The sequence below is a fragment of the Anopheles marshallii genome, chromosome 3 (genome assembly GCF_943734725.1).
Source record: "Anopheles marshallii chromosome 3, idAnoMarsDA_429_01, whole genome shotgun sequence".
NCBI classification, from domain to species: Eukaryota; Metazoa; Arthropoda; class Insecta; order Diptera; family Culicidae; genus Anopheles; species Anopheles marshallii.
This window is the reverse complement of record NC_071327.1, coordinates 37,733,304-37,747,480: the sequence shown is the minus strand read 5'-3', so window position 1 is coordinate 37,747,480 and position 14,177 is coordinate 37,733,304. Positions and strand designations below refer to the sequence as shown.

The window sequence follows — 14,177 nt, the reverse complement described above, 5'->3', positions numbered from 1 at the left end:
ACGATGAGTTTTTCCTCTTTGATCTCTCGCGTCATCTCTCCGATCCGATTGGACAACCTGCTTTTTTTTTTGTTTGGTTCAACGGGCGCATTGTTTGTTTAGCATTATTATTCATCATGGTCTGACACGGTGATGGAATTATTGGGCTATTCCATAAAACAACTGAATTGGCGAAATTATATTCCAGTTGATAATGGTAACACCAATATGGAAACTGGTCGTTAATTGTTGGGTAAACAATCTCCTAGTGAGAGTTCGATACACAATTGTAATTTGATTTATTGTTTTCAATAATCATGGTATAAATATTTAAATTTTATATTTGATTTACATACCAACAAGAAAAAGAGTTTTTGCTTAGTTATAGCATACTCCCTCATAACGGGGCACCTTTTCAACCATTGTTTAACCAACGACAAAAAAATCACAGCTCGAGTTGTTTTGTTGCAGTACCAAAGATGAAATATTAATTAACATTAATTAGTTAATTATTGAAATTATGGCTTATATGGCAATGTTCAGAAACCACTCAGGTAAATAGAAACAGACAACCTACTGTGAAAGAATTTGTGAAGTTTGTCAATAGTTTAGCTATATCTTCAAATAGCCTCCATGAACTTATAGTGTGTCTGATGTCCCAGGAAAATGCTTCTGTAGAAGAACATGAAACAAATCCCGAAACTCACCAGATCTGGAGTTATTGAAAGCATATCATGTTGTTTGCTTTTATGTAAGCAAATATCATTCTGACGATAAAGTTTATGAAACAAACATCCAACAAAAGATCTCAGATAACTTTTCATAGATTTACTACATCAATTCAACCATTCTTTTCTAACCTTTGCAATTTTTGTAGCTTTTTGAAGTACGTTGGAATTCTGATTCTGTTCTGTGAATTTGGAATTCTTTATGAATATTTTTGATTCAGAAATCTAACTATTTTTGCAAAGTTTTTTTTGTTCCGAAACAGCTGACATTGCTACATAAAAATCTTATTTAAAAAATGGCAAATTGCTTAAAACAATCCTATGTACCAAACATTATACAGATGATTACAGAACACAGATGCGGATAAAATATATAAATAAACAGATTTGTTATAACCGCTTCAATCATCGTACAAAAATGTTTAGCCGTGTAACTATCGTTAAATGGTGTACATTAAATTAAATTCCTACATTATAAATAGTTTTTCCATCACTCACCATAAGCCGGTTACCTTCCAAAACCTACGTATCTACGGCTACGTCCCCCATGCCAAACAACATTGAACATCATTTGAACATCTCCTCCTGCTGGTGGTGGGTAAATGGGTGAGATTGCACACAGTCATAGGTTGGCAACAAATGAATAAAAATTCCCAATGCAAAGTGGAACCGAGTGCTAAACACTAAAGTAAAAGTCAAGCACCCGCGGTACGGAACGTGTTATGGTGGTGCTCGCGCGCTTAGACGTGTTTTCTGTTTTAAATCATTCGCTAATCATTTCGGCGCCTCCACCTCCGGCTATCGAACCAACAATCGGGGGCCGGGGTTGTGTTTTTATTCGGTCACGAGTATTTCGGATGGAAAAATTGATACAACGGCAGCATAGACGAAGAGACGTGCGGCCAGGCCAGCCCGCGAATGAACATTTTTATGGGTTTTGCTAGAAATTCCTACGCAGAAGCTACGATTTATTCTATTTCGTTGGTTGCGTGTTTGTGTGCATTAGAGTGTGTGTTTGGGATTATTTGTCCAATTTTTAAATTCCGATGTATTCAAGGAATAAACCGATTGTTCCAGCTAATACCACAATCATGCTGACACCGCTTGTCAGTTTAATGAATTATAGAAAAGTTGTTTTTTGTCCCGAAAGGCCAATTAAATCCCAATTGATTTATTATTTATAAATCATACATCGAGTTCTAGTTATGCTGCAGAACGTATTTATAAATATACGAACTGAATAAATGTGCTGCTATTTATGATTATTAACTCACCGCTGCTATGGATATGTTTGGTAAACAAATGATAATATCTTGCATACATTATAAAATGTGGATTCCAAGTGATAGAAAAAATTAACAAATTAAATATTGAAATGAGTGCTTCATCCTACCGGTGGCTTCATGTCATAAAACGAGATGACTGAATCGTTAAGCAGCGATATTTGCATAATATCACGAATCTCGCGAAAGTATTATTATATACCTATTTTCATAATATTTTGAAAGATTTTTGTTTACTGTGTGATGAAATAAAATTGATTTGAAATCCAGATGTTTAAAATCAATCAATCAACCATCTGTACAATCGGGAAGCTGAAAGACGTAACAAAGGTGTCTTTAAATATATCCGTTTTTGTGTGTTGCTGTAGAATCCGGTTTTGTTTTTAAATTACAAATGATAAATGTAAATAAACTATATAATTAAAAATCTTACTAATGTATGTTATTTTTACTACCTACTTTGCTAATTCTGCCTGCCTGTATTTGTTTTTAGTCGAAATGTTTTTTTTTTCTTTTCTGCGCGAAAACGTTTACAAACCATTTTGAATAGTTTCAATAGTGAGTAGCAAGGGTTGAATCAAATACCACTTTTTAGACTTCAAATCACAAACCGTCAATATTTTCTCGATTGAAGACTTGTCCCGAATTGTTAATAGACACTATCAGGCTCAATGCGGAGTGCGTAAATCACTCGCAAACCGATTTCTTCCCCTTTAGCATTAATAAATTAGTCACACTCAAACGCCTTATGGTTGAATCATCAGTAACATCGCTCTGAGGTCGGACGAGTAAGTAATTCAATCGTCGTCGAATCAATCCGACCAGCACTGCGCGGCTCAATTTTATCAACTTTGTTATTTTGTGTTCGCACAAATGAAGCTATCAACAGACGACAGTATACACATCACATGATGGGCAGGGAGAGAAGGAAGAGTAAATTATTGACTGGGAATTAGCTGGCGACTTTACCGCATGGCACAACATTCGGTACGATCAGAAGAATTGATGACAGACGGTTGAAGGCGCCATTCATAAAATTACGATCGTTTTCAATCAAAACGCCACTGGATGGATTCCTTTCTATTTCTATTCCCCATCGATAAGAGTTTTACGATCGGAACCCCGAAAAAGAACCACAAAAGAGGAGATATTCATACCGTCGTGGTGTATTTCGCAACTGTCTTTGGAGTTGGTGGCGGTTTGGATCAACTCGACGCTCTAAAACGGTCCATATGCAAATTGAACTCCTACGCTCCGGCATATGCGCCAGCATGGAACCTTTGTTCGGAAACCAAATTCCGTATCGTGACACATTTCCTGTGCCATGGGACACAACAAAAAAAGTATTTATATAAGTAAGAAGGGTTTTATGTTTATGGTGCTAAATGAGCATTGGAAAAGCATTCAAACGGCATTGTTAGCATAACGGAATTCCAGTATTTTTATTTTCCATCCATGATAACCGCAACATGAAATGGTATCAATTTTGCACTTCGATAGACAGAACCCGATTCTTCATGGTTGGTTTATTATGGGTATTATGGTGCACGCGCATCAAGTGCTTTAACCTCCTGCCCGCGGGTATACGATGAGCGAGGGTGTAGCACAGCAATGGTGCGACACGACCAAACGAAGAATCCTTTATTCGTGCATACGCACGGACACGCATGCACTGTTTCCGGCATGGGATGTGGATCGCACGCAACTGATAATACAGACGAACAATGCCATGGGCAAGAGGACGATTCTCATTTGCAACAAATTACTCATAATGATGAGCATCATCAATCACGGCACGCGATAAGATCGGATAAGGAGCGTGAACTCTGCACTGGACCTCGTACGGACGTGAGCGGCAAGTAGATACAACGGTATTGTTCACAAGAAATCGAAATCTGGCATAGTTATTTTGCATTTCCTCTACACGAAAAAACTAAAAACATTGTACATTTAATGTTGAAGGGAAAATTCCGTTAACAAGATCCACAATCAACTACGGGGCGGAAATGTTACAGTACAGGTTCTATCTTTGACAATAATGTTCTTTGTGTTTGCTATACAAAGTACTACAAAGCAGGTTTTTTTTTTACTTCAGAAAGTATTACTGATGTATTGCGGTTCGATCATAAAGTACAGCACCATTGAACTTGGTAACGAAGCACGTTCTCCAGTAATGTTTTGTTTCCTCTATCCTGTTCTTCGTCAATTGACACCCTACCATCAGAGAGCGTGAATAAACATTCAAAACCAAAGGCAAATAAACTAAGCAAGCTAATTTAATTCAACACAGCATGCGCACAGATACGACTAGACGACGCGTACGATTGTTGCGATTGCGCATGAATCATACGCATAAGCATGATCAATGGAAAAGCTGTTACGAAGCATAACCTCCCTCGATTAGTTCCGCTAGACTAACACAGATGTCGGTAGTGAGGCGTTCATGCAAAGCTTTTAACAGCAAACAAATGAACATAAATTTTTTAAATAATCCAGAACGTTATTGCTACCAACATAATTTGGATTTGGACCATTATGAAACAACAACATGATTTTCGTTTTTGATTTGATTTTTGACATTTGAAACATTACTTTGGATGGATTATGAAAACAATAACAAAACCTCATTATATTAAAACCAGAAAAAAAGTTGTAAAAGTTGATTTACAGTCATGCTTACCATCTTTCTATAACACATTGTACTTTAATGCCCCTTTTTTTTGGTTCGAACCATCGTGTTTCGCGTAAAATACATATCAAACATGTTACAAATGAACCGCACGAACATGATTGCAACAGCTCATAAATTTGAACCATGAAGCCATAACCATAACATCAATGGATTTTACGACCTTTCGCATCCGATAACAGCTCCCTTTAATGCTCAACGCCACAATGTAAACAGATCCTTGTCATTTGGATCATTAAAGGTACGACACGCTTTGTTGTATGGAAAAGTGAAATTGTTTTTGCTCATTTGCACATTGCATTTAATAATTTAATGATTCGTTTGATGCGCACACGCAATTCGTCGGAAATTACTTCATTGATGAACGTTCCACGAAAATGAAATTATCGTACATGTATTTATAGCTTGTTTGAAAAGTGTAATTTAAAGAGCAATGTACTGTTGAGCAATAAGTACATACCTTACACAATCCTTCGACGCATATCCCACGGCCACTGTTATTACGGCGGAAATATTCGGTTGGTTTGGAGCAAGGTGTTCCATCGATGACCGTTTTATTGAGTGTTGCAAAATAGCGCATACCAATCGGTTTGCAATTTAATTCACATTCGGCATCCTCTGTAATGAGGTAAATAGACAATAATCATTAGTAATACATTTTGGGGTTTACACTGGCCGCAACGAATACCCTTGACAAAAGCTTCCCAAATGTAGCGTTTATCCTGGAACGTTTGGCTGTTGAAACTGGCACACTGCTGTTCACGGAAATCGCCATCGGTGCTAGGACATTCCTGTAAATGGTTTCAAATTTCAAATCATTCAAGTGCTTGCAGAGCAGAAGAAACAATCGCAAAATATACCTGCTCGTTGCATAAATGGTAACGCTTAATGATGCCGATACATTCGAAACTCTCAACTGCGGGCTTGGTACTCCTTTTTCCATTTATGTACCTATGAGATAAAACGAAATAAAATACGTACCGAATTACAGAATTATGCACAATTTACACAATTTAAAAATAGGATGTTCCGTTAAAATGTTTTGACTGGTAAATAAAATAGCTTTTCCTCGATTCAAATTTATTTCATTTGTTCAATAGACAATACAACTTTGTTCATATAGAATGACACACAAAACAAGCTGTAACTCGGTCGATTTTCAACGATGAAAAATGGTTTATACACCAAATCACAGTAAATTTATTAAACTTTCAACAACACAACAACAAAATCTACTAGTGATTGATAGTTAATATTTAACGATTTATTTTATCCTTTCTGGTGATGATATTACACTACCGACCTGTTCTCAGCTCCTCCTTTACCAACTTCATTTATTTTATTTATTTTTTCTGTTGAATTTACAATAAATTAGCTTTGATTTGATGTACAAACCATTTTTCTAGATTGAAAATTTACCGAGTTATAACGAAAGATATGTGTTTAGATTTTCAATGAATAGGACTTGATATGATGAATGATAAAAAGTTGTTAAAAATACAACATATTTTATATCCTTATATCCAATACCTGTTTTCTGTTTCTCCTGGTTAATAATAGATTGATTTGAAATGTTTAAGAGTTTAAGTTAAAACTGTTGGGGCACTATTTTTGCTAATATTGCGGTCAATAGTGCACTACTCGAATAAGCTTTATTTATTCCAATGTATGGAGGGTTCATACTATTTCTCTGATTATAATCGTCCATTCTGGTGTATGAATGTTCAATCAGTTATATAATAAATTCGGAGCATCAATATCATGAACAGAGAGCTTTACTGCATACAATTCACTGCATATTGCATTACTGGGATGTAGTAATACGAGTTTAAATCCTATCTCAATAATACGGATACAATCCAATGAACAAATATGCTAGAAAACAATAACAGTTGCACAACAATAACAAACCGTATTAATTAAATAGTGCATTTGAATGATGCGAAGATAAAATAGATATGTGAAAACTTCATAAAGTACATAACGTTTCGAAATTATGCAATCAGTAAATACATTTACATTATTCATATTAAGTTATTAAACTGATGCAGTTTGTTGTGTTGATGGGTGTATTATTATTTGAAATTCTTTTCCCACAACAACACGACAGCACTTTTCCCTACGGAAATGTATCATGGTTGATCCGTCCGTAAACAAACATTCAATACTACTCACCATTAAAAATTGATCGGTCAGTCAGCCTCGAGCGTAATATATTCAATGCATTTATATTAGTACAGTTCCATACAATTGATGGCTGATGACTGCTTTTCCAAGAAACATGCTCAATAATTATCCGACATTTGGAAGTTTAATTGAACTCATCAGTTCCGGCAGATAAGAAACTTTCCCGTTGGATGCAAGTGGAAATGGAAGACTGATCTGTTGAAATTGAATGAACCGGGCATGTAAATGACCAGTATAATTCTAATGCTAGTACTGTGCGGAGTAGCGCATCAATCAATGTCTTGTCAGATTGCTCCGTGCTTGCAGTGTAGTGCGCGGCGCTGTAAAATCGCTTGGAAAAGTACACTCCAACCAAACTTACTAGCTCAATGGAGTAGCAAACGGCGGAAAATCATCTCACACTTGCAGCTGCTAGCGTCAGCAGGGTGACTAAATTGAATTATTTAATCTTTTACATGCAGCCGCCATCTCGCACCGATCACGATGCGGACCGATTCAAACGTTCTCCAGTTCTCGTTAATTCAGATGTCGTCTTCCATCGCTTCCCGGCATTGTGAGGATGAAAGGAGTCGAATGAAAACTGACAGCTCCAACAATTCGGTGGGAAAGTGTGAGTGGAAGACATGGCTAAAGGGATAACCTTCGTGGAGGATGTTATGTTAATCAGCCGCTGCTGCCCATGGTGGATCTTCTGGACTTCCAAAATTGTGTGCTAGATCGAGCAAGTACCATACCAGAAACAGCCGAGAACGGTCAAAGCGGTGTACTGGTTCGGTTTACTGATGCAAAGATCACAACTCCACCATAAGCTTCTCGTTGGCAATCATCGCCACCCGGTGGCAGATGAGTGCAAATACATTCCTCAGCATTCGCTAATCTACAAGAGCGGGTGGTTTTTCGGAATTACAACCCATTTAGGGATCACAGACACGCTCTGGTGCGAAGGTGCGTTTTTGGGAATATCCCATGGAATTTCGCACCTTTGACCATCGAGAGGGAAATGCATAATCAACGTCTCACGATTACACGCCGACACGCCTTGGCGGGTTCCTTCGGCGGTGGTTGAAACATCGGCGAACAACTGCTGCGCGTCAGTTACAATTGTGCTTGACAAGATTGCCTCTGGCAACGCCTGTCAAGATAGCCAGTATCGGAACGAAACTGACATGGGTGGGAATTTTTGGCGAAGTATAAACGAGAACACAACTATGTCATGAATGGATAAACATTTCTGCGAAACGATGTTACATTCATGGTTTACCATTCTAGAAACAAGGTCTTCTATTACTTATGTTCTGAAGAATGTGTAAATATGCATGAAAAGGGATATTACAAGAAAGAGTTTTTAAAATTACAAAGAAAGTTGCATAAATCACTGAGTAAAATGTTCCAGTAATTTTATATATAGCAATTGCAAATCAATACCGGTGCTGTGCAATTGCAATCCGCAGAAGGCAGAGGTCCAAGTTAAATTTCAATACTTGGTGAATTCTATTATTTTTTAAATAAATAATGATGAGTGTAGAACTCATAAAAATAAATAAGCAAGCAATTTCATAACGATAGTTCCTTTGCTGTTATATGTTACATCACCCGTTTTTACTCATCCATCGTTCAATATAATATTTGTCATTTAGTCTGCAAGGATTAAACAAACCACAGCTTATTAGGGGATGCGCTTCAAATCAATCCAAACAGCATGGCATTGGTCTTTGGCCCGTCTTGCTCATGAGACAGGTGTACAAATCCATACCATCATCATCGATGAAAGCTTCAAAAGTTTGAATAGAAAAGCATATTCTGGATTCATATCTCTTTCCAAACCACATCACGTGTTTCGTTAGCTTTCTAAGAGCAGCCGGAGAAGGAAAGGTGAAATATGCTCGATGTTGTGTGAATCTTTTATGAGATTGCATCCGATGCTGATCGGATCAGATCATCTAAGGAAGATATTCATGAAAACCAAAATCTCTCCACCATTGCAGCAGAAACAGGAAGGTGAGTAACCGAGAATAAGTTCACTTAAAGCTGACCTTTCACAGCTCCGAGTTCATCGTCACAAGTTGAACATCTTTGTGGTAAAGTACCCAGGAGGAATGCGAAGGAAAATCTTACTCCAACAAATCTAATGCAATCTCGTCGCATACATTCATCTGTTGCCTCTTGCCATTATACACCAACTCATTGCATTCCAACATACTTCGGAAGCTCATCGTGAGGAGGATTTGCTTTCGTGCTGTGATTTTGATAATCCGATTAAATACTCAACCAATTTTTACTGATTCCCCGTTCTGTCTTGCTTTCGTCTGTTTTTTTTTTCTTCTGAACCTTCTAGATACAGAAGTGTCTGCAGAATAAGAAAGTATGATACGATCTATGGCTAGTGTTGTGAAATGTACGAAATAAAATCGAATACCGACCCACTAGAGAGTATACGATAAAATTTACTGTCTTTGATACTTTGGTACAATTGTTAGAAAGATTCCGTTTCTAGTTATAGTGCAGTCGTCGACTTCACCAGCCGAACGACATTTTTAATGAAACCAATAAATTTTGAGCGTTTCCATTGGGTGCGAGAAGTAAAACATCTTCATCGTTCATGGCATGGTTCTATTTGCATCCATCCCAAGCAAAAAGGCACACGGCACAGATCGTTCGCGTACTGGGCTCCCCATTGCATCACAGAACAGCACCAAGCTACACCCGAAACAGCAATGCCGAAAGAAACGAGCGTAGCGTCGTCGAAGCGAAGCGAGAAAAAGCCATCGGAGTGGCATAATTAGATAAAAGTGGATTATAGTTTTCTCATCGTTATGCTTCCATCGTATCACATCCCTCTGTTCCGGAACTAGCAAGGTTGCGCACAAGTGCAGCCATCGTTTTCTCCGGAGGAACGACCTCGCGTTGTCAACGCAACGACGATGCTGCAAACCGGAAAGGAGATCAAGTGGATGGTTTTTTTTTTGAAGCGAATTACAAACGTATTTTATCTACTTGTGACGGTGATGAATCAAAGCTTCTATCTCACGCCTCTTCCGCAACGGCCAGTGCTTACGTTGAACAAACACGCTGCACTGATACTTTGAGCATCAGATGGAACTTCTTCAAGGGAGCGATTGTAGCGAGTGCACCCGTTCTACCCGGGATGGCCGTCAACGAAACAAATTTTTGGCTCAAGTAATAAGTCTAGCGAAAAAGCCATGAAACGACAGCTACAAGTACGGACACACTTGTAGTGCCTTTTGTGATAGAAGTATAGTTCGCAGCAGAAGTCGCTTCATTTTCTTTACAACTTTCCTGTACAGCACGTTGGGAAAACTTCCGCCCAACTACGGTGCGTAGCTCGTGCAGTAAAAAACAAGATAGCGAACGCACGATAAAGATGGCGGTAGGTGACTATTCTTCTGTGCTTTTTGGTACCACTTCATTCAGCGCGCGAAAGGATACAACTTTCTTAAATCCATAAAGTCCATCCAAGACAAGTTTGGACGAGAATAGCACCTCACCATCATCATCATCATGATCGTCACCATCGTCACCATCTCTACGCAACAGTGCGCTTAGTTTGCCTCATTGTCCTGGCCGGTGGGAAAAAAGCGGAAACTCGACGAATTTAGTGCGGAAACGGAATCCATTTACGGGTTCCGCACTTATTCGCTCGGATAGAATTAAATGTTATTCTTTGCAAATGGTGCTCTTCAGCGATGCGCGACACGAGGACTTTTGCTAAATGGCACTACACTACACTACGTCACTGTCATCTCCCCCACCCAGTGCCCTGCTTGTTACGGGTGTAAATGTAAAAGTTGTGACGGAAAGTTGTAGCAAATTTATGCAAAGCGAAACAAAAACCAAGTCTGGCTGCATGCAATCGAGCTTTGGGCTTAATTACAAAAATACCGCAAGTATGGTAGATGGACAATGGCAGTTCCTTCCGGAAGTCGTACAAATTCTGATGGTAAACTTTTAGATTGGTAGAATATACATTCGCTAGTGAGATGGACAAAAATGGTAGTAGTGTGCAAATAATAAATACCAGAGTCATGAAAGCATGTGTACGGACGAATGGTCTAAAATTTACACCGCAATCCGTATTCTTCTGTTTTCGGCACCAGTACCGAATGGAATATATTTCATGTCCAACTTCAGCTCATATGAATAGTAAGTCCACAGGGAGGGTTACTGGTTACTGACCCTCCATAAGGAGGGTATGGTTACTGTTAAAAAATTAAGCTTAAAATCAATATTAATTTGATAAACATTACTACCATTATTAATTTGAGGTGCATTTTATTCTAAAAGAATAAGTGATCTATTCTTTATTTACTAAACATGTTAACAATACGTACGGGTTTGCTAATCCTCTTAGATAGCACTACTCACTAAATTAGCACCTCACTCCTTATTGGGGCGTTATTAATGCCATAAGAGGGTTTCTAATTGCTCACTAACAGTAATCATCATAACCAAAGCAAAATCCTTGTTGTAGGGTACGGTAGGGTACGGAAAATCTCGAAAGCTATTTCCCGAACCAATTTCATTCACTATCGTGAAGATAAGCACTTCATCTAGCTTTCCAATTCATTGAATAATCTCTACAAACCCGCTTGCCACTCCACATCCACTTCCACAAAACCCCGGTGCATTGGGAAACATGGTGAAAACCTATTCTAAATATGGCAAAGTTCATCCTCATCCTTCCAACGTCGCAAAACCCACAACATAACTTGGCGAACACAAGGGTCTCCTATTAGCAAAAGTTGTGCAGTGAGCAGCGGAAGAAGCGCTAGCATGAGAGTGGGAAGAAGTCTGCGCATAATAAGGGTATGATTTGAATTCTATTACCGACAATAACCAATTTACCAACCACCACCACGACACCAACGATGTGTGGGGCGCTCCTAAGAAAGTGCAGTCCTTGTTGGCACTTGCAGCCGACATTGTATTGCGATAAACGTGTACAGTTGTACACGACCGAGAGGTTGGAAACACTTTACTCGTTGATGGTATGCCTATTTTGCACCGAAACTGTGGGACTTTGTGGCATGGCGACGAATCTCGAACTGAACTCATTCGATTCGATCAATTCAATCAAAATCTGTAGTCACACTTGTTTGGAAGCGGTTATTTGCGCATTTACCATTTATTAGCATTTAATATTTAAAGTTAAAGTATCCTGTTAATTGCAGACCATTTTCGTGTTATAGTGTAATACTGTTTTTGGACCAAATAAATAAAATGAAAGCATTCCAATTTTCTTATTGCTATCGCTTCACTAAGGTACATTCGGCTTTTTGGGTGGTCCACTGTCTGCTGCATCTTCATCATAAGCGTAAGCATTACCAATAGACCTGGGCTCCCATCGGGATATGAACTCTTGGCGGATTATTTGCCCTGACTACCGTCCTCGACTGCGCCACACACCCAGGCTGACATTCAAAATTTAACGACTTCAAGCAAATTGTACACAGTTCACCTCACAAAGCAGTTCATGATCGAGGTCACCGACGATACTATCGTCACTTGACCCAGCTATTCAGCGAAATGTTTGTGGTAAATTGCACTAGACAAAGCATAACCTTCTTCCATAACAGAAGACAGCTAATCCCTTTTAGCAAAATTCAGTACGATGGCGCCAGAAACCAAGCCCCCTTCGGCCAGGGATGGTTTAACTGTCGAGGGGAAAGAAAAACAATGAGTCAGTAACATGGGTTTTACCGCCGGGTTTCACTATGGGAATGATAAAAGTAAGTTTTAAATTTTCTTCGCATTTCTGCTGCACGTTTACTTCGTGCCACCCTTCGATGGTTGTGGATTGTTTTCCCAAACGGGGAATTTGCGGGTGACGGCATTCACATTCCATTTGGTAGCGTCGCCGCCGGGCAGACGAAGGATTATTTATATTTTGTGATTTAATTTAATCAGTTGCCAAAAACTTGTTGCACTCGAGGAAGGCTGTAGGACCAAGGACGAACAGTTGGTCGAAAGATACGAAGAAAAACGACTGCAGTAAGATGATGGTACGCGGAAAATGATGAAGATTATGATGAAAGCTGTAGTGTGATGGAACGGAACAATGGAGAAAGGACGCATCATTAGTACAATTTGATGCAGAAAGTTTTCACACTTTCGTTTGCCCTAACGCTTCGGTTTACCATACTTTAGTTTTATTACCTTTAATGGATGAGCTATAATTGGAAAATGGTTCGTTTCTCCTTTGGAAAACTCGATATTGGGTATAATTTTCCGACCTGGTTCTTTAAAAGATACACAAAAGTTATGCCAAATATTTGAGTATATTCCCTTTGTGGATGAGTTGTTCAAATAATCGAGTTCAATATCTCAAATTCAACAGCAGTTTAAATACAGCAATAAATTGTGTTGTTCTTTCAAACTCATCATTGTGGAATAATGCCGACACTAACCAGGATATGGTACAAAACTAGTACTCCTTCATTAAATGTTATCGAAAATGTATCTATTAGAAAATATTCTAAAAGTCCAATGTATTACATTCAATCATTACATACAAAAATGTAACTTCCCAGACTAAATACAGAAATGCCGAAGTGTAGCAAAAAGCCCACAAACTATGCCAAACACATTGAAATAATTTTAAATTGAATGAAATCATCCGAACCAATCGTTGTCAAAAGTTGAGCCAAACCCCGCTCAATTCCACTCAATTCATGAGTCTCATTTGCAGTGCCATGGTTCACTTTCATACTTTAATTAAATTCGCATCGCACTACTTCTCGACTGGCAGCAATAAATGAGATAAACTTTACTTTTTTATTACCTAAACCACGATTACGATGGATCGTTTTCCGTGCTCAGTTTCGACGCAATTCTGGCGGAATTCTGCAGTCACGCAGTCTAGCGGTCGAGTTAAAGTGTTTTTATAGTGCCCAACGCAACGGATGCTGCCGTTGCTGGTAATTGAAAACGAGCTATGAAAACTGAATGGAAAGTTTTTCTTCAAGCAAAATTAATTAAAAACTCCGATATCAAATTCAATACCAACGTCAACTGATCATGTACAGAATGGGCATGACGCATTGACTATTTTGGCGATCGAGGATTATTTCCAATGTTTGCACTATGACAGACCATATAGGACATAGTCAACTGAGCATATCAAAATCAAAACTATACTTAAAAATCACAAAAAAATATGTTCTCAATTTCCGTTGATGTGCAACGAAAAATAGACATGAAATAGCATCTTTTATTAAATATTTAATTACTGCGTATTGTAATTATTGTAATTAATTTAATAAAATTCATTGCTTTAATACATACATTTCAACA

The 14,177-nt window shown here is 38.4% G+C and overlaps 1 protein-coding gene across 1 annotated transcript in view; it reads right to left on the bottom strand.

The window, feature by feature from the left end:
- The window catches only part of LOC128712561 (thrombospondin type-1 domain-containing protein 4), a 71,357-nt gene that overhangs the window by 37,205 nt on the left and 19,975 nt on the right, over positions 1-14,177 (bottom strand). Inside the window, exons 4-6 of the mRNA XM_053807453.1 lie at positions 5,540-5,630; positions 5,368-5,470; positions 5,140-5,297 (exon numbers count right to left, since the gene is read on the bottom strand). Of these exons, the coding sequence (XP_053663428.1) occupies positions 5,140-5,297; positions 5,368-5,470; positions 5,540-5,630 (352 nt within the window). The remainder of the gene's footprint in view (positions 1-5,139; positions 5,298-5,367; positions 5,471-5,539; positions 5,631-14,177) is intronic.